A 21658-nucleotide genomic window follows, 5' to 3' on the forward strand; every position below is an offset into this window, starting at 1 on the left:
CCCAGCCTGCCTCCGGGTCACTCCCATCAGGGCATGGTTATATGACTGTGAAACCACCGAGTGTCAGTCCACAGCAGGTAGCTCGCTGCAGCCTGCTCTTATGCCACAGCACTACATGTGTGACTGCATCTGAATGCAAAGAAACTATTTCATAATATCGATCCTGTTCAGACACTGAGCTCGGTCTAGCTGGCTTCGTCTTAAGTCATTTTTAGGAGCACTTGTAAGACAGACCACCTTCTGAGCTGATATATCATAGAGCATTTTTATTCAGAAGGATCCTTCTCTAAAGAGCTCGAGACATGAATTTCGACGAAATCCTCTCTCTCGTCGGGGGATTTGGGAGGTTTCAGAAGATCATGTACGTGTGGATTAGCCTACCCCAGATCTTCCTGGCGTTCCACATGCTGGTCACAGTCTTCACCGGGGCCGTCCCTCCTCATTTGTGCCGCTCCGCGTGGCCCTCGGCCGACACTCCGACCCCCTTAGGCTACAACTTCAGCCTCCTGTTGTCCTCAGGGGGCCGACCGGAGGTGTCCTGCATGGCCATGTTCAACCATAGTGCTCTGGCTCCTAACCATAGCCATCACCCGGGGAGTTGCCAAGGAGGCTGGGAGTATAGCCAAGAGACCTATCGCAGCACTGTGGTGACAGAGGTGAGTAGCACCATTGCAGCTAGTAGAAACCCACAGACTCACCTTTGGCGTCTCACAGGCGATGGAGGATTTCTATGTTTATGTAGCAGAGTGGCTCGCAACCTCAGCCTGACGACCTAAAAAGTCTAATATCTCGACCCCTGGCTTGTAGGGAATTCCCTTTGGTCTAGCGGATAAGATGTTGGCTTTTCACGTGGTAGACCCGGGTTAGATTCCCGGGCGTTACATTTAAACTTAACGAGAGTTTGGATGTAGGAATGCAGAGTATAGCCCTGTGATGTGATACTAGAGACGGGCCGAGGCTGGTGGGAGAGCTGAGGGTCCCGTAGTGCAGGCATCAAGGCCTCTCTAGTCTCTGCACAACCTGTCAACTGTTCCTCTGAGCCACAGCCTTGACATGTGGACCTGCGGGTGGTGGAGCAGTTGATTTATGAACCCTTTATGAACCCTTCCCCTTGGCCTCCTCCTTGGAGCCCAACGGAGAGATAACTATAGGCCTCTTTGACATGATGATATTGATACCAAAGCACCCTTTGGTACCAAAGCACCCTTTGGTATCATTGCGGATGTCCAGGATGTGGTTGAACTCTTGAGTTCAACCCTTGAGTTCAACCACGACGACAAACGTTTTAATCGCCATGTTTTTTTGTGCCATGTCTTGTGCTTCAGGGACAAGACTCCAAAATATTAGAGGCAGACAGTGTTATGAATAGTCCACGGCACGCCTATGTACTTGATACGAGATCTTGTTGTCCTAATACATCATGTTCATGATTGATAAGCGATGCATCTGTTAGATGCCTGCAGTAAGGTCATTATTATCCTATTACGTAACCTGTCACGTGATACTGCTACAGTATGTGTAATCATGTTCTCCCGGGCCCGCCGGGCCCACACAGGATTACTTCAACTGAATTGTCACACACCACCCAGTACTGTTATGACCACACCGAGGGTCTCCTAAATCCACAACAGACAGTTGCCTCTGGAAATTCAAACGATTTTCCCATTGTGAATATTGACAAAAATGACATTTTAGATGAGATTTCTCTATGTATTAGAAAAGTGTTTGTACAGTTATTGTTTGTGGAGTAAAAGCTTCACACTTGTATGATGTTCTTTCCTCTGTTCCTGACAGTGGGACCTGGTGTGTGATAAAGCCAGCTTGAATCACATCGGGTCCTCCATCTACATGTTTGGTCTCCTCATTGGGGCTGTTGCCTTTGGTGCCTTAGCTGACAAGTAAGTTTGTTTTAAGATGATTTCTGAATGGAATTTCATTTGTTTTACCACATGAACTGTAGCGTCCCTGTTTTTGGGTGGCGATGAAAATATAACATCTACAAGCTCAAAACGGGACTCGTTGTGACCTTGTAGATCGGCTATTTTCATAAATGAGATTAGGTGTAAATGTAAAAAAGGAGAGGATCAAGTTTAGAACCCAAGTGGACCCCGGTCAACTAAGTATATCAATTTGTTCTCTGTAATTTGTATATAACATTTTTGTTGGATAAGCAAGGTGTATACATGCCTTGTTACCGTAGTTTGCATCAGTAAAAATTTAATTCCTTCAAATCGTGTTGCAGTGTAAACCATTGCGTACCAGTGAATGAGACTAAACTGGCGCTGCAGCGATTTCTATGGCTCAGTTTTATCGCAAAATGTACCGTAATAAAAATGGGTGTGTCCGAGGTATAAATGACCCCTTCCTGTAAATAAGTGAGTTGTGGTCCGGCAAGAGCTCCGCTGCTCCGAACGACTCAAAATGAGCAACTGCGCCTAAAAGCAGAGCACACAGACAAGAAGAAATGCTGACACTCGATGCAGTTTGCCAGCTTATTTGTAAACAATACATTTTAGGTAAGGAATAGGCCATGCTCAACCTTGATACATTTCATATCTACAACTGCCAATTAAAAATAAAAAATCTTGGCACTTGTGCCATCTGCTTACAATGACCGTAGCAGTAATGTTGCCGCCCTTCCGCATCCTGTGTGAAGGGCACGTAATATGTTATTGTTGCATCACAGTTTTAACAGGTGTGAAGAAGTGGGTGAAATTCTTATTCGTAAATTGGTGCTGCATTTGTCCATTCAACTACTACGTTAGAGAAGTGTTAACTTTTTAAACACCTCAACAAGGACCCTCTTGTTAAAGTTAGTCTGGTAAACATCGAGCAGCCGACCTTTTAACCACTTAAGCCCTATATACTTCATCTCCTGTTGCAGGTATGGACGCAGGCCCGTTATCCTCTTCAGTCTGACCATACAGGCAGTCTTCGGGGTTGGTGCTGCTTTCGCCCCCAACTACTACATCTACATACTGCTACGCTTTGTGGTTGGAATGTCCATCTCTGGTGTCATCATGAATGCATTTGTCTTAGGTCAGTCCAACTAAAACATATATAAAATGATATCAATATTTGTATTGGTATTATTTGAAAGTCTTAACTTCTATACTGTATTTTCAGGTTATGTTACCCAAAAAACACAAATGCTTCTACAGGATCCTCAAAAATAGATCTATAGTTTTGTGCAAGAAACTGTTTAAAGATGACTTAAACTTTGAACTAATATTGTTTGCTTTAACTACTGATGCGTTGTCAGTGGTTAAAAAATAAAAGCCTTTCTGTCTATAATGACATTCCCCAAATATAGATACTGTATGAGGTTGAAAGTGGATAATTAAAACGATGATCTTGATTGAGAAGAGGGCAATCGTATTTTGGAATCAAGCTCTTCACATAGTTTCATGGTATATTTATACACATTAAGCAATAAAAGTTCATGTGTCCCTGTGTGGTTGACCTCATGTGAAGGCACTGAGTGGACAGGATCTAAGCAGCGGATGCTGGCTGGTGTCATTACGGACTACTTCTTCGGTTTTGGCTACATCATGCTGGCAGGAGTGGCATATCTCATCAGAGACTGGCGCAAACTCCAGCTGGCCATCTCAGCACCAGGCTTCCTCTTCTTTTTCTACATCTGGTGAGTCGTCTGTGACATGAGACTAAAAGAGAGATGGGGAAAATGTAATGGAAGATTTGCCAGTAGATGGATGATACTTTTTAGTTTAACCAGTTCGATCTGCAATTTTTTGCAATTTTTTTTAAGTCGTTTTATTTTTTGCCTATAATTAATCAATCAACTTTATATAGCACATTTCATACAGCAAGTGCAACCCAATGCGCCTCACAGATCAAAAGAAGAAAAACATTTTAAAAACATTAAAGGTAGGGTAAGTGATATTTTTGGGTATTTGTTTTTATTTGTTAAAAAGGTTAAAGTACTATATTCTGATAGTAATCATTGCTACAGAGCGTTTGTTCGGTCACAGGGGTCTCTCCAGCTCTTTAGGAAACAGAATATAGTACATTTTCTGGTAGGTGAAAAAATTTAAGCCAATCAGGAAAGGGCACTGAAAATGCATTTTCTGTTTAATGAAGAGCTGGAGAGACATGGGAGACTCCTTTTACTGAACAAACACTCTATAGCAATGAGTACTATCAGAATATAGAGCTATTTAACACTTATTTTAACCAAAGTAAATCACTTAACCTACATTTAATGAAAGGAAAAAGGACAATCAACACACACTAAGGAGAAAATAAATAATAAAATAGAATTGAGTTATGCTAAAACCTAGGTAAAGGCACTGCTAAAAAGGTGTGTCTTAAGATTTATTTTAAAACTCCATGGATTCAGAGAGCTGCAGGTTCACAGGCAGACTGTTCCACATCTTAGGACCTTAATGGCTCAAGGCTGCTTCTCCGTGCCTTTTGATTCTAGCATCTGGAACATTTAAGAGACCAGTGCCAGAGGACCTGAGAGCTCTACCAGGCACATACCAGAGACCATTGCAGATAATTAGGCAGGTGCATTTCATTTAGTGATTTAAAAACCAAGGGACCTTTTAAAATCTAACAGGCAACCAGTGGAGGGACTTTAGAATGGGCGTGATGTGTGCTCTCCGTCTGGTCTTAGTCAGTACGTGTCCTGCTGCGTTCTGGACAAGTTGTAACCGGACAACTTCTTTTTTTTCCGGCACACCAGATAGGAGAGAATTACAAAGGTTATCCTGCTAGTGATAAAAGCATGCATTGACATGCCTAAAATAGTGTGACAGGGATATTTCACTTTCAAACATGTTTGAGGTCATTTTATCATCTTCTATGGCTTTTGAGTGACAGTTTTTAAGTGGCTTAATTCAGTATTTAGATATTTGATTTTAATTTGATCAGACACGCCCCCTTCCTGTACAAACCCATTGTAACTTCAAACTCCATTTTAACCATGTTGGATTCATTGAAAACACATGTCCTTGGTTCTTGTGTCTGATGTCCTTCTAATGCGTAAGGCGGACGTGTTTTTTCAATTACTTTTTTTCATTTATTTTTTATAATTTTTTTGGGAAAAGGAAAAAAAAGAAATTATAAAATAAATGAAAAGTATTTGAAAAAACACAGCCCCCACATTAGAGTGGGCCGTGTGTGGCCATTAATCTTACACTTTCATAATGGTTCTTTTGTGATCATTATTCAAGGACAAAATCTGCAGTGAATGCATTGCTTCAATGGCAACATGCCCCGAATTCCAAATTTGTCTCACACTTCTTATCAAATGTGACAGAAACAACCTGGCCTCATGATGGAATGTATGTCTATGTAAATGTCTTGCCATTGTGGTGTACCAGTGATCCCCTACGGGTCATATGGGCGTGTTTTTTTTGAGTGATTATGATTTTTTTCAAACTTTGCCTCGAATACGGTTAATGAACGATTATCATTTATTTATTCTTAAATTGAAAATACCAAATCTACAAGCCCACAACGAGGGGGGGGGGAGCAAGATTTTTTTTTTAATAAAGGTATCTACATATTTACACATCTGTAGCCTATCCATCCGGTACAGTACAGTGTATGTACCTAGCAGCAGTTATATACTGTACATGATATAGACATTAAAGGAATAGTTCACCCCCAAAATGACTTATTTTCTATCGATTAGTCACCCCATGGAGACTTGAATTCATGGATATTTCTTTAGTTTTTGTCGCATTCCTAAGCCAATAATGTGGCGGCAGCGGTTCCGGTAGGAGACCCTAAGAGCCTCCTTTGTGTCTCCTACCGGAACCGCTGTCTACCGTTTCGCTGGTCATAAAATGATTGGCTTAGGAATGCGACAAAAACTAATGTCTCCATGGGCTGACTAATCGATAGAAAATAAGTAGTTTTTTGGGTGAACTATCCCTTTTAAGGTGCGAGAAGAATATCAGCACGTTGTACATGAGATTAAGGCGCATGAGTGGGTCACCAGAACACCTCTTCTCTACATTGTCAGGGTTGTACCCGAGTCAGCTCGCTGGTTGATGGCCAATGACAGGAATGAGGAGGCATGGGAGCTGATCCGGAAAGCTGCTCGGATGAACGGAAAGCCGCTCCAGAAGGATCTGGAGCTATGCCAGGTAGGCTGCTTCCATTTTTGTTTGGTCAATTTGTGGTTATGGATTTTGAAGAGGCTGTGGGCTACAGGCAGGATAGCCTACCTTCTGTAACCTTACCTCACCCATTTATGACTTATTTTCCAACGTAGTATCGCAAATATGAAGATATTGACATATGGTCCTCCTACAGATGTCAGGGTGCACTCCCGATCAGTGGTGGAAAAAGTACTCTGTTTTACTTAAGTAAAAGTATCAATACTGCAATGTAGAAGTAACTGTTACAAGTAAGTCCGGAGTTCAACATTTACTTGGATAAAAGTACAAAAGTATTGGTATCAAAATGTACTTAAAGTAACAAAAGTAAAAGTACTAAAATATTTCAAAATAGCAGATCTACAAGCTCAGAACGCGTCGCATCGGCTTGTAGATCGGCTATTTTCAAATAGCCTAGGTATGAAATAAAGCTAAAGTGGTTAATGTATGTTTTATAATGTAATAATTTATATCTGCAAAGTAACTAGTAACAAGTTTTCAAATAATTGTAGTGGAGTAAAAGTACAATATTTGCCTCTGAGATGTAGTGGAGTAGAAGTAAAATATACTCCAGGAAAGTAAAAGTATCTCAAAATTTGACCTAAGTACAGTACTTGAGTAAATGTACTCAGTTACTTTACACCATTGCTCCCGATCAGCACTAGTGTCCAGGCAACAAAGAAGAGTGTGCTTACATGTTTTTATATTGGAATTTTGAATCGAGACAGGCTGCCAACATGCCCAATTAGCCTGTAGATCTCGCTGAATGTTTGCCCCAGAATAGGGATGCTAGGGTAGGGTTTATGTGGTTGAGTTATCATGTACCTACTGTTGGCCTGAAGTATAAAATAGAGTACTGTAGGTATACTGAGAATTAGTTGTTATCATTTTTAAACCCTGACTGCAAGGTTCTTCTCATGCAAAAGGTGCTTTTTTTTCTTTTCACAGGGCTGCAACGACGAAGTGAAAATTGAAGGGAGGAGAAAGCACACTGTGATTGACCTTGTCCGAACTCCAAATATGAGGAAGCAGTCGCTGATACTGTTTTACTTATGGTGAGTACAGTATCTGTTTACTGGAGGTTTGCGAGGCTGTGGCGGGCTCCAGCAAACCAGAGGCAACAAGGACCCTCTTGTTAAAGTTAGTCTGGTAAACATCGAGCAGCCGACCTTTTAACCACTTAAGCCCTGTATACTTCATCGTACGGCGAATAGCGTACGTGTTGTGCTCGTAGCTATTTTAGAAAAACTGGAGGTTCGGGCCGCTACGCAACCCTCACATCTAGAGTTCGCGTCACACAGGCAATCTGACTGATATGCCCATATATGGAGATCTCTGTATTTGATGGTGATCAAATATCAAAGGTCAAGGTCACTGTGACCTCACAAAATATGTTAATTTAATTCCTTCAAAGTCTTCATTCAAAAAAACATAATACTATACGAGTCTGGACTGACACGAATGTAAACAACTGGTTGGTAGAGGCATACAACCACAATGCGGCATTTCTGTTTTTTTAACCACTTGAATCATAGCATCCCCATTCTGGGCGGAACGTTTGCAGAAAATAGCAGATCTACAAGCTCAAAGTGCTCCGCGACGCATTGTGAGCTTGGAAATCGGCGATTTTTGGCGAAGATATTTAGTATATATATATTTTTATATATATTTTTTTTATTTATTTATTGTTTAATTTGTTGTGTGATGTTGATGGACCCCCTGTGTGTCTGGAATAAAGTTTGAATTGAATACATCCCAGTGGAGAATACAGTCAACTAAGTATAGGGTTTATACTGTGTAACTTTTTCAATCAAACAAAAGCTATTGATTTAATCTTTCACTGGTATATAATTCACAATAACTATTAAATACTATTTTTATTCGCAAGTGTCTTGACACTGGACATAGACACCGGAATATGTAATGGAAACATATTTATTTATGTATTTTAACACTAATTAATACCGTTTCTGACAACTTGTTGCATTCCCAGATATCCTCTAGTGCTCAGACCCTGCATCATTTATTTTTGAACTGTACTTCCGTATCTAAATGCTGTAATGACAACGGAGCTATAGGCGTAGAGTATGACTTTTAAGCGTTTAAATGTGGGGGGTGAAATATCTACATTTTGAAAGAATTCACCTATAATGACGTGCAGTGTTGCCAGATTCTGTGAGAGAAACAAGCAACCAGGTCTAGGAAAACCAGCCCAAAAGAAGCGACTATGGGCCACATGAGCACTTTAACATATACATCAGCCATTTGAAAATAGCTAATCTACAAGCTCACAACGCGTCGCATCAGATCGGCTATTTTCAAATAAAATCTTGCGGTGAAATTATAATAAGCAGATCTGGCAACCCTGATGACGTGCCCCAACATAGGTTGAAAGCGGTTAACCTCTTCATCACTGCTTTCATTCCTCACCCTGCTGCGTTCTTTCCATCTGCCTCAGGTTCATCAATATTCTGGTCTACTACGGCTTGTCCCTCAACATCTCAGACTTTGGGATGAACATCTACCTCACTCAGATGATCTTTGGTCTGGTGGAGATGCCCGCCCGCACCATCACCCTCTTCACCCTCAACCGCTCCCGCAAGTTCTCCCAGCTGGCCTTCCTAGCCGTGGCTGGCATCGCCTGCCTGCTCACCGTCTTCATTCCCGATGGTATGGTCGCGCGGCGGACCAGCTCAGACACACGTTATCTGACATGTTTAAGGCAGGGGCTCCCAAACCATTTGGTGTGTCCCTGCAACCCAAACATACAACAATACTTGAATGAATTAACCACGTACAGCATTTCAAAAATAGTGAAAATAGCCGTTGAGCTTGTTGATCTGCTATTTTCACAAGTTTTTCTAAATAAATAGTTTTTCTTTTGAAATATATTTGTTTTTGTTTTATATAGGAAACGTAATTTTTTTTATTTAAAGGTGATATTTACTCAAAATGAGTCTGTGGCCCAACAATGGGTCCCTCCCCATTGCTTGGGAAACACAGTATTAAGGCAACCATATGAATCTTTCTTGTAGACCTTTCCATCATAAGAACTGTCCTGGCTATGGTTGGGAAGTTTGGAGTGACTGCCTCTCTGTCCATCGTGTACGTCTTCTCGGCCGAGCTCTTCCCCACTGTTGTCAGGTGAGCATCTCAAAAAGACTCCTTGAGACAGACATGCAAGTCCAACCCATCTGCTCTAACATAGCAGGTGAAGCTAATAGCATACCATCTCAGTCGACATCCCTTTAACCCTTTCAGAGGGGGAACGCATCTGTGTCATTTTAAGATTTCTTTGGTTATTCAAAAATAGCAGATATACAAGTTCATAGCGCGGCACCGAGTGCCGCGCTATGAACTTGTAAATCTGCTATTTTTGAAAAATCATGAACTGTGCAATTTTTTTTTTAGTGGTCAAGTGGTCAAGTGGACATTTGTAACTCAAATATTTGCTTCTGGGGGGTCCCTGGAACTAAATAGTTTACAAATGTTTGCTTTAAATATATATATATTCCAAGATTTGCACACATTTTCACGATAAAAAAAAAATAGCAGATCTACAAGCTCATCTACTATTTTATAATAGCCCAAATAAATCTTAAAAATGACACAAATTATGCTTTCCCGGTCTTAAAGGGTTAACCACAAAGGGATGGCCTTCCATTTTTGGTAAAAAAATCAACCCTAGTGTCCGATCTACCCCAAATGTTAATCATACATTGAGTCAATGTGTGATTCAAATTTGAGGGGCCTCTATAGCACACCTCCAAAAGCACTTTCACTTCTGCCCATAGGGGGGGTGACACAAATATGTTATGTTGCACTGTATAGTATGATTTAGAAATGTTATTCCAGCAGCAGCTTTGCTAGCCTGGTAAACCCTCCCTCCGGAAATCTCATTTCCATTTGATTTCAGGAGTGAGTCTGGCCTGATCGCCCATTCTGCAATATTGGCTGTGGGCTGGAGTTGGGCGGGAGTAATACCGTTGACTGACAACCCCTTCAGCCAATGATCGTTTTTCCCCTTCAGCCAATCAGCAGTTCACCAGACTAATGTGACGCAACAGGACTTTTGAGACGGCCAAATGGGTTGCCTTATTCGGATACATGCGTGTCACTGCCCGCCCCTACCGGTTCTCTTAATTTTTATTTTTAAATAGGCTCTGTCATGATTAATTGACCACATATATGAAGTTAAACAACTAAATTCTATCCAAAAGATATCTTATAAGTAAATTCCGTGCCTCAAAATAGAAGTTTGAGAGCTTTTTGAAGTAAAAAAACAGCGGAGAAAATAGCGGACAGAAAAGATGGCTGCCGTTCGTGTTTTGTCGGCTGCATTCAGGCTGCACTCGGTGCCATTCGGGCTCACTCGAACTCGCCACCTGATTGGCCAACTGTCGCTGTCAATCACAGAACGATGTGCGACGACGCTGATAGGCTCGTCCATTTGGTGTACACAGCCAATATTGCAGAATGGGCGATCAGGCCAGACTCACTCCTGAAATCAAATGGAAATGAGATTTCCGGAGGGAGGGTTTACCAGGCTACAGCTTTGCACCCTGACGGCTACAACCCACGACTTACACAGGCCTGGTGGAGCTAATGAGCTCAGACAAGCGCACCTTTTTAATTTGTGTTGTTTTTACTTTTAACACCATTTAGACCTCAGGCCGATTCTAAAAACGCCTTCGAAATCCTTTGAAAAACTTGTATTCAAAAAATGTATATCGCCTCTGTCGGGTGGAAACCTCATATCTCCAAAACAGTTACTCAGGATTCAAATTCAAAAACAGCAAAAGTAGCAGATCTACAAGCTTTGCGCCACATTTCGAGCTTGCAGATCTGCTACTTTTTTCAAGTTGGGCATTAATTTATGAAAAAACACAATGTTAGAATATGGAGATAAGAGGTTTCTGCCCGACAACAGTGATATATAGCAACAACTACAATGAAAGAGGTGTTCCCAGCTGGAAAGGTATAACAACATATAGGTGTAACAGGTCTGCAGCAGGAGGTTGTGGCTATTGGGGGGTGCTTGGCATGGAACAGATTGGGAGCTCCTGGTACAGTATACTCGAGGGCCTCCGCATGGCAGTATTGTCCCCTTCTGACCGCTGATGCTATTCCAAGAAGGTCCTCTGGAGATAGAAAGTGTGGTTTTCAGTTAATTATGGCTGTGTGCTGTTCTCCGTGGTAATTTGACATTAAATGGGCTGTGGTTATTATGTAGCTAAATGAAGGGTGACAGGCAAAAACATTATAAACTCAGCCAGTATTGTCCTCCTTCCCTCAAATGACACTCGGCGCACGTGGCTGTCTATAATTTACTGCTGTACTATATACTGTATCTGGTAGCACTAACTTAAGAGTTTGTTACATGGTCTTTAATACACAGAATGTAATCTAAAAAAGCCTGGGTTGTCCTTTGCTGATTCAAATGCCCCTTTATAATGGAGTGTCTTCGGTCTCCCTTTGGCATGTTGGGTCAGGAGTGCAGCCCTCTTCTGAACAAACACAAATGTGAGCTTATTGCTCATACTTGGCAAATTTTAAAGCAGAGAAATTGCTACTGAATTTTGGCATTTTGGTGAAATCGCTTTGGGTGATCATGCATTGCACATCCACAGTATAAAAAAGGGCAAGTAAGTACCACTTGGACTATTCCGCCTTCCTCCTCTAAAGTGGTATTGTATGCAGGTGCAACTCATTCAGAATCAAGAGGAAAGCCTAACCAGCGTTTTAAGGTTGTTCTTTACAAATGTCCACAGAGGCTGCAGTTCTCAAGGCATGTGGAAGAGCATTCCAAAGCGTGGGAGCTACAGCCTGAAAGGCTCTGTCACCTTTTGTAATTAAATTCGTGTTGGGAACTGTTAACAGACCCTGTTCAGCAGACCTAAGGGCCCTCCCTGGCACATAACGTGGGACCAGGTCGGTTAGGTATTTCGGGGCCTGACCATGCATGGCCAAATGCATATACTGTTGGGTGTGGTCCTTGACATGAAAAAGTTTGACCACCACTGATATAGAAACATTTTAAAGACGTTTTGTAGAATCGGCCTCAGATCTGGATGGTGGGACAATGACCTGCAATGCAGTAATCCGAACTACACAGCTACTCCTGATACATTTCATATTCTCTGTCTTGTGTTTTTCTGTCTATCTTTTGTCTTTCGGTCTCTCGCTCTCTTTCTCTTTCTCTCTGACAGACAAAATGGTATCGGCCTGTGCTCCATGTGTGCCCGGGTTGGGGGAGTGCTGGCCCCCATCATCTACCTCCTGAGGAGGGTCAGTGAGAAGGCCCCCATGGTTCTGTTTGGCCTGGGCACCATACTGGGCTCTGCTCTCACCCTCCTCCTGCCTGAAACGGCCAATATGCATCTGCCGGACACTATCGCGGATGTGGAACGATCCAAGCCCAGGTCTGAATTATTATATTTTTCTTTCTCATTTTTTTTTCTTCAAAGGACCATATTGGTGATCTGGCACATAGCACATCTTAACCACTTGAACCCCATGCAGCATTCATATTCTGAGGCAGGGGTCTTCAACAGGGGGTCCGGGACCCCTAGGGGGTCCTCAGAGCTACTATAGGGGGTCCGCCAAATCTTTGTGTGATAGGAACTTTTTTTTTTTACATTTTTTTTTTCTAAATTTTTATCCCACGATTTTGTAACCCTATTTTTTACACCCAGTGCCAATTATCTATGTAATCCTGGGCACTACCTTCCCTCTGCCAACCTAGGGAGGCCAGGGCCGAGCTCATGCCTCCTTCAATGCATGAGAGCCAACTGACCTTCTTGTCACCTGACAGGGGAGAGTTTCCCTGGTTGGACGTAGCGCGTGGAAGGAACACGTTATTCCAACCAGTTCCCTTCCCCTCCATCAGGCGCCCCGGCTGGCCAGGGGGAGGCAGTATAGTGACCAGGATTACTGCATGTTTTTGTGAGGGTACCTACCCTAGGAGACACAGGGAGAACATGCAAACTCCACACAGAAAGGCCCTTTCGCCAACCCCACCTAGGGTATGGGCACTGATGACGCGGAGGAGAGAACACACCCCCAGCGCCCACAGCGTCCCCTGCGGGAATCGAACCCAGGACCTTCTAGCTGTGAGGCGACAGCACTACCGACTGTGCCACCGTGCCCCCTTTTAATAACACTTAAGCACTTAAACCCTGTAGTCTTAGTGAAACGGACCCGAGTTACAACTGTACTTGGACCACTTTTTTCCGTCTACACACCAAATACAGCCGATCTACAAGATCACAGCTTGTAGATCTGCTATTTTTGGCAAAGAGGTATATCGTGTAGAGGGAAAAAAGAGCAGACCAAGTAAAAAAAAAGTTGAATCTGCATCCCAATTTTATACAATACGTAGAGGGGGTCCTTGCTTTATCTCTCTCTCAGCTAGGGGGTCCTTGGGCTGAAACGTTGAAGACCCCTGTTCAAAGGGGAACGTCCGCTAAAAATAGCAGATCTACAAGCTGTGATCTTGTAGATCGGCTGTATTTGGTGTGTAGACGGAAAAAAGTGGTCCAAGTACAGTTGTAACTCGGGTCCGTTTCACTAAGACTACAGGGTTTAAGTGCTTAAGTGTTATTTAACTCTGAGAGTGTACAAATGGAACATGTATATGTATACACTGAGTTACAAATGGATACAAAATTAACACTAGGGGTTTTACTGTGTCGATATGCAAGGTTGCATTGACTGGATATGAGTTAAAGTCTGTTTATGCGGTGTGTGTGTAAAGGCAGACTGAGCAGCACCTGCCTACAGTACAAACTCACGTTCACTGACACAACTATCTGTGACCTTCCGGTTATAGCAGTCCAAGTACAATTGTAACTCAGGTTCGTTAACACATTAAGACCTGGAGAAGCACTTTGGCTATTCAAAAATAGCAGATATACAAGCTCATAGCGCGGCACCAAGTGCCGCGCTATGAGCTTGTTGATCTGCTATTTTTGAGAAATCGTGAAAATGTGTGCAAATCTTTGAATATATATATTCTTTTAAAGCAAAAAAAAAGCTTCTGGGGGTCCCTGGAACAAAATATGTTTAGATGGGCGGCCAAATACATATCATTTTGGGGGTCCTTGACATGAAAAAGTTTGAGAACCACTGATATAGAAACATATGTTTTTCAGAATACTGTTGGGATTTAGAAGACATATATGTAGAATCGGCTAAGAATAGAGGGTTAAAGTAGTTAAAAATTGTTGGAACAGGTATGTAATGTACAGTTGTTCAAACCCGAGTCTTCCACAGTTGTATCATAGAGGCGTGAAGGTGCTATACTGTCTCATTCTCACACTGCAGTGAGGAGGAGGAGGAGGAGAGGAGGGCATTCTGAAACCAGTTTTCTATGAGCCCTGTCTGAGGATCACAGACATCACAGAGTGATGGATGCCATCGGTGCGGAAAGCAGCACCGGACTGTCTCCAAGCTGAAGCCAGGGCAGCGTCTTCGAGGCTATTTCAGAAGGAAATGCCCATGCTCTCATGAGGTCAAACCAGGTATTCTCCTCCCACCCCCTCCCTCAGCTCAGACAACAACACTGAAATGGCTGCTTTACTGAATCCAGCGATCCAAATACTTCATCCTCTTTCTACATTAGAGAAAATGTCAAACAGTTGACAATTTGTGGTACAAACTTGCTTTAGTATTATCTCTTTGTTTTGTTTTTTACTTTGATGTGTTACGATGTACTATATATACAGTATAATCAGTTTGTCACCATGTTTGGTTTACAGTAGCTTATAATGAAATAGTATTAGTAAATATTAGTACTGTAAGTATTGTTTTGTTATGTTCTTGATCCATATACTTTAAGATCTACAGTCTCTTTTATTGTCCTATTTCTATGTTACTGTCCTTAACTCTCTGTGCCAAGCCCAGAGTTATCCCGAGTTTTTTCTGAATGCCCTCAGTGCCAGAACGAAAAATCCCGAGTTTAAAAAAATGTTGGAAAAAAATGTTCAGAACCCAAGATATCATTATCTGAAGATGTGCAGCTCCATCCACTCTTTGTTTAACTTATAACTGAAAAAGGCTGTATCTCGCTTCCTTCCTTTTTTTTACTTAAAAAAAAAAAAATTGCTGGCAATTTAGAGAACATATTTTTTAATTTCATTGGCACTGAGAGAGTTAAGCTTAGGGCTAATTCATACTTAATATGACTGTCACTCGAGGAAAATGACAGAATTTACATGACATTCATCTTAAAGGTAGGGAAAGTGATTTTCTTTGATAAAAAATAAGTGTTAAATAGCTCCATATTCTGATAGTACTAGTTGCTATAGGGAGTTTGTTCAGTAACCGGAGTCTCCATGTCTCTCCAGCTCTTTATTAAACAGAATGCATTTTCAGGTTGGGATACCAAATCAGGATCGAGACCTCAAACAGGATACAGACTAAACAAGTGAAATTGGAAGTGATGAGAAAGAAATGAGCAGACAAAATTGGAACTGGAACACTATGAAAAATTAAGCTGATAAATGGGTAGTCTCTTCTGATTAACTGAAATTGTGTCACCTACCAGAAAATGTATTTTCTGTTTATTAAAGAGCTAGAGCAGCGCTACTCAACCCGGCATGCGGCCCCAACGCAGCGTATTGGCGGCCCCGCATGGTCAAACCAAAAAAAAAAGCACAGGATAAAAATATACATTTCCGTTCAAATATATGGGTTGCTAAAAAAAAATTCAAAAACAAACCAATTGTTACAGGTATAATGCATAGTTTTCTATGCATTTCGGGTTTTTTGGGGGGTTTGACCCCCATTTTTTTTCCGTTCGCGCGGCTTTGCCGCGCGCCCAGAGTAGGTGTCCCTTATTTCAATCTCTGGGAGTTGGCAACCCTAACCTTGCCATACCTTAGCTTTTGCTGAACTGATGCCACTGGACATACACACAAAATAAACGGGTACAGTGAAAAGAATATGATGTCAAAATGTACATTTTCTTATAACAATAACGATGCGTAGTGTGTGTTACAAAATCGAAAAATCCAAAATAGGACCGTCATTTTTAGCTTGCGGCCCCTTGGACTTTTGGTATTTTGCTGAGTGGCCCCTGAGCCATCTTAACTCTCTCAGTGCCAAGAGTATTTTCATAAAGTACTCCCCCAGTGCCAGAAATTTGCGTTTATTTTTATTTTTTAATTTTGTAATTTTTCATTCAAATAAATAATCTGATTGGGTTTTTAAACCCATAATACAGTTCTACCAGTAGAGAGCAACAAATCGACACATTGATGACCTCGCTGGCTCACTCGCCCCCTCCCAAACAGGCTCACGTCACATCCGGTCATAACCGGATGTTGACATTTTCGACAATCGTTGATCGGGCTAAATTACGATGCGATACACGACTACGATGACTGATCGTCACCCAGACCAAAGAGAGTAGACGTGGACCTCTCCGTTCGTTTTTTATACCGTGTGAAAAACCGTGACTTTCCCTATTCTGGCCAAAAATGACCGCGGGAAAAAAATGAGAACCGGAAACGGAATCTGCGTCATGAAACCGGAACCCAATGAGTCTGAAGCAGTCAGGAAGCGAAAGTGATCATGAAAAATAAACAGAATAGCGCGACCACAGTCAAAAGTAAAAACTCTGGATTTCTCGTGCTGGCACGGAGGGTACTCTGGAAAAACTCGGGATATCTCGGGGCGTGGCACTGAGAGAGTTAAGTTGAGTAGCCCTGAGCTAGAGAGACAGGGAGACCCCTGTGACTGAACAAACACTCTAACACAGGGGTGCTGGCACTTTTTTGACTTGAGAACTACTTTCAAAATTACCAGCTCAACAAGATCTTGTTGCCAGCTTGTGATGCACATTTCCATCAATATTACATTTTTGCATGCTAAACAAGTGATCAATAATAGGCCTAGCCCTAAATGTATACAGTACTAATGGACTCTTGATGGGGGGGGGAAGCCAATCTACAAGTTCACAACACATCACAGCATGTTGTGAGCTTATAGATCAGCAATTCTCTTTTATTTTTAGCCTATAATGGCATGCCCAAAATTGGGATGAAATGGTTAAAGTGGTTAGCTAGCCTATACTTTAGAAAACCTGGAGACAGGGAAGTTATCCACTGGCAGGTGGCAGTCCTGAGACAAGCATTCAATGTGGCATGGTCCAAGTATATTCCATGTTTGGGATTTCAATAATTGGGTCTTATCAGTACAGACAGTGCTTCCATCTTACTTTGCAGGAGCAAAAGGGCCACTTAGGTGTAAAGGTGCGTGGGTTCGTATTACACTTCATAATTATGGTTATTACAGTATATAGACAGATGGCTTGTCAGAGGACAGTGTTACTTGAGGAAAGGGAGTTCCAGCTAAACTAGTTTTTCAACGTATAGCTTCTATAGTTGTGGTTTCCATTAAGGTGAACAGTAGGCCAAGTCTATGTTGATGAGAAAGTATGCCGATGGCACAGTGGAAAAATACTAGAGAGTCAAAACAGATAATTATGTACATGATGAGTCATTAATGAAGGGCATGACTAGATTTAAAGGAATGCAGTGTCACAATAGTTTGATGCAAAGGTGCCTAAGTTTGATCAGAGGTGAGGAGGTCTGATGGTGAGGCTGTGGATCAAGGGTTTCCATGGATTATGCTTGTTGAGTGTTATAATTTAGTCGTTATTGTTATTATTGGACACTTTGAAGTTCTGCCCTCCTATGCCTTGGTGCTCCTTCTCAATAGATGCCATGTTTTTGCTCTTTTCCACTGTGGTCATACCGTTGACTTGACTCACATACCGTACGTGGTACGTGCAGGACTGGTATCGCGTACAAACGCATGTTTTAAGATTAGATTGTGAATATACAGGAAAAAAGTGCCTCAGACATGTTTGTCCATGTACGGACATGTTGATGACCCCTGCGCGCAATACTCTTGAAAACAAAGCCTTGCATTGTGGGTTTGCCTACTATAGAAGCCGTAAAGGGAACCGACTGGCCGTTCTTAATGTCAATCAATCAAGTCACCTTAACTTTTTTTGTGTTTTGTGATTTTTGTTTATAAATGTTTTTTGATATTTTCATTCTTATTCTTTAGGGACATGTCATGTGGTCTACCAGCACAGCCTTTGTGAGCTACTGTTAGATTGCGATCTACCTTTTGGGCACCCCTGCTGTATAGCAATGATTTCGATTTCGTATCAGAATATAGTGCTTTAACCTTTTAACAAAAACGTTTTGTTTTAACCAAAAAATATCACTTACCCTACCTTTTAAAAGCAGTTATGTTCGCCGAAGTATAAATTAGCCTTCAGAACCCAGGCCTCCTATTGAGTGCCAATGACGTCGCAGACGTCACGTTTTTCATAAGCCCAGAGTGCCAATGACGTCTGAGACGTCATGAAAAAAAAAAATGAAAAAAATAATTTTTTTTTTTTTTTTTTTTTTTTTTTGAAAAAAAAGGTTCAGAACCCAAGATATGATGATTTGAAGATTTGCTGCTCCATTCACTTCTTGTTTAACTTTTTACTGAAAAAGGCTGTATCTCGGCTCCTAAGCACTTTTTTTTTACAATGTATTTTTGGCCTTGGCACAGGGGTGATATAGCCAGAAATATTTTTGGCACTGAATGAGTTAAAACACATCTCATACCATTTTAGGACCCAGCTGAAACGATACATTTTCAGTCACCCTTATTATTATTTTCGCTTTGTTTGCAGGAGGACATAACAAATGACACATACAGTACAAAATAAATTAACAGTATAATCAGGAATAGTTGTAAGACATGGTGGAAATCTACAGTACCAGAACGCCTCGAGTGGAGTCTATTTCTTACTACTGGGCAGTTTTACCTAACTTGACTTAAAGCCGTCACACTGGGCAGTAACTCACTACCAGCCTATGAACTAGTACAGGGCCTTATGTCACTCACCCCTCTCTTTTCAAAATAGAATAGCTGCTCTGGTATTTGTCATGGGAGTCTGTTGGAGTCTGGAGTACATGAAAGACTGACTGCCTTGCTGCTCCGAGACAAAGCACTGTCACAGAGCAGAGTGGCATAGCGGAGGGGTAGCAAGCGACGCACCGCGGAGGGGCCCCACCGAGGGGGGCCCATTTACCGCACCGTACCCAATCTTCATTGCCGTTTGCAAAAGCCCCGTCCCCCCCGTCCCCGTCCTTGTGTTGGGACCCCGCGATTTTGCGCTACGCCACTGAGTTTCATGCCAAAATTAGATGTGAAACAATAACAATAACTCACAACGTGCTTCAAAGCAACACGTGAGCATTTATATTTGTACGCCCCTGTATTGTTGCATTTAATATGTGATGGTTGACTTGCGTGCAGTGTTGTATAATTACCCTGTCAGGTTTTGCATTGTGGGTGAGATGTCGGCGACAGGGACCGTATAGAGACCAGATGGGCGAAATCAGCCCTACCACACTGCGCTCTGGTACTGACGGGTTCATGGGCACACAAGAGCTTGTCTTTTAACCCTGGAAAGAGACTCATTGGTTCATCCACAAGGGCGAAGCAGGGCCTCTCCGTAGGGCTCATGGGCACATGAGAATAGAACTCTGGTGGTTCTGGAGTCATCAGGACTTAAGTGCTCTGCTGCGCCCGCAGGAAGGCAGATGCTTGTTGAGGCTGCTGGCGGTTCTCAAAGGCATCCAGCAGCTTTGTCGTGATTGTACAGCATAATATCATCGCTGTTGGGTGGCAACCTTGTCCAAAATAGTTATTTTTCAGCAAATGTGGAAAAGGAAACCTGTGTTCCCAATGGATCCTATGTAGTTCTTCTTTCTTTTACTTCTCTTATTATTTCACTTAGTACATCCCAGCTATAACCCCCTCAATAATTTTGTTCTGGATTCGGTAGCTTGTGTACTTGGCATTGTCTCATGTGTTAATCCTTTTCTCCATGAGAGTGAGAGTGTCATCCTTTACTATTTATTCTAAGATTGTCCAAAGAAAATAACCCTTCTGAAAGTCATCAGACTCTTGATGACCTCTGTACATTTTTTTTTTGGAGTGGCAGTTAATAGGAACACCTCTGCAATAGTTTTCATCTATGTACAGTCAATGGCCCTTTTATGCTGGCTCCAAGCATACATAGCATGATGCTCTGCGTTGGAAATGGAGTTTAATCCCAGAATCTTTAAACAGCTTCTTTTAGTACTTTACAACCCAACCCTTACTAACCCAGGGAGAGCTGGGAATTGAACCGGGCCGGAACCTTCCGATTCCCAAGCAGCCGCTCCTACCTTTTGACCCTCTACTGCCCCAACTAATGTAGGTTTGGTATTTTTCACAAGGCACAGAGGCATAACCTGTTACAGAACACTGCCACCATCTGGAGAAAGCTGGTATCATCTGACCGTTGTCAAGTGACAGTTAACTCTCAATCCCCAAACTAGACAAGAGGACCTCTAATGCAGAGCATAAATTCATACAATTTGAATAGTGTAAGTGTAACCAGAGTGTGGCAAGGAATTTACTTTTACAAAAATGACGCCCTACAACGCCACCTTGAAGATGTTTTGTTTTTTATTTCTTTTGGCATCTCACATTGTTTACTTTCAGTGGGTGCTGGCTGGGTGGGGATGGCCGACTTATCCGGAAGGCATAATGCCAAGTTTGTTGTCAAAGACTTGCGTATAACCCTTTCAGTACAGTGGGGTCCAACTCGTCTAGAATGTTTGAATTGATAGCCAAGCAAGTTGTCTGACACAAATTAACATGTTGAATGATTTCATTCAACTTGCAGCTATCTGCATTTGGGGACAAACATATCTGCTGCTCATGCTCAATAACTGATACTAGCATCAACCAAGCTACTGTTTCATAGGTAAATGGTAGGCCTGTCTAAAATAGTGACAATCCTATATTTAAATAAATAAATGGCATTGTGGAATTTTTATTTTGGGAACCAAATGATGCAGGTCCCGGGTTCTCCCTGACAGAGGTTCTGACAGTTGTTTTAAAATGTTTGTTAATAATGTCTTGTTTATTCTTCTTGAATTTAAAGCAGCACTATGTAACTTTGTCTACATTTAAAAAAAATGTAAATGTAATTTTGTCCAATCTGTATGGTAGAGTATGTTAACTCAATAATTATAACTTAAAATTGGGGTGGTTGCATTTTGACATTTAGATCGTGTCAAATATCATGTCTCACCTAGACACAGGATCTGACACGAATTTTGACCTGATGGTCAAGATTCAATTTATTCCCTGAGCCAAGCAGGCAGGCTCTATTAGCTCAATGGTAAAAATGTCAGCACTTGCGCAGGAAACCAGATTCAAACCCGGGGTAGAAGAGGAAAGTTACATAGTGCAGCTAAAACAAATCGTTGCTTCTGAGAAGCTAATTACTTTAGTTGTTTTTGGTATAGTATCTACTCACCATTAAACTTAAACTCGCATCAACAGGCTTATATATATATTATATATATTATTTTATTATTGTGCAGTTTTTTGTTCTTGTTATTTGTGGTCTTGTGGATTAAATGTGCAGTATCATATGTTTTAACATTTCAAATACA

At 41.8% G+C, this 21658-nt stretch overlaps 1 protein-coding gene across 1 annotated transcript; it reads left to right on the forward strand.

Annotated features, from left to right (window-relative positions):
• Positions 1 to 302: 302 nt before the first annotated feature.
• On the forward strand, positions 303 to 14490 carry LOC308103803 (solute carrier family 22 member 6-A; the record flags this gene model as incomplete). Its single annotated transcript, XM_080453976.1, has 10 exons — positions 303 to 656; positions 1795 to 1898; positions 2885 to 3039; positions 3475 to 3643; positions 5996 to 6119; positions 7080 to 7186; positions 8590 to 8801; positions 9167 to 9275; positions 12341 to 12553; positions 14457 to 14490. 10 exons carry the CDS (start codon positions 303 to 305, stop codon positions 14488 to 14490), a joined length of 1581 nt encoding a protein of 526 aa, XP_080310102.1.
• Positions 14491 to 21658: the final 7168 nt, after the last annotated feature.

This window comes from Gymnoscopelus braueri (assembly GCF_963280865.1).
Source record: "Gymnoscopelus braueri genome assembly, chromosome: 16".
NCBI classification, from domain to species: domain Eukaryota; kingdom Metazoa; phylum Chordata; class Actinopteri; order Myctophiformes; family Myctophidae; genus Gymnoscopelus; species Gymnoscopelus braueri.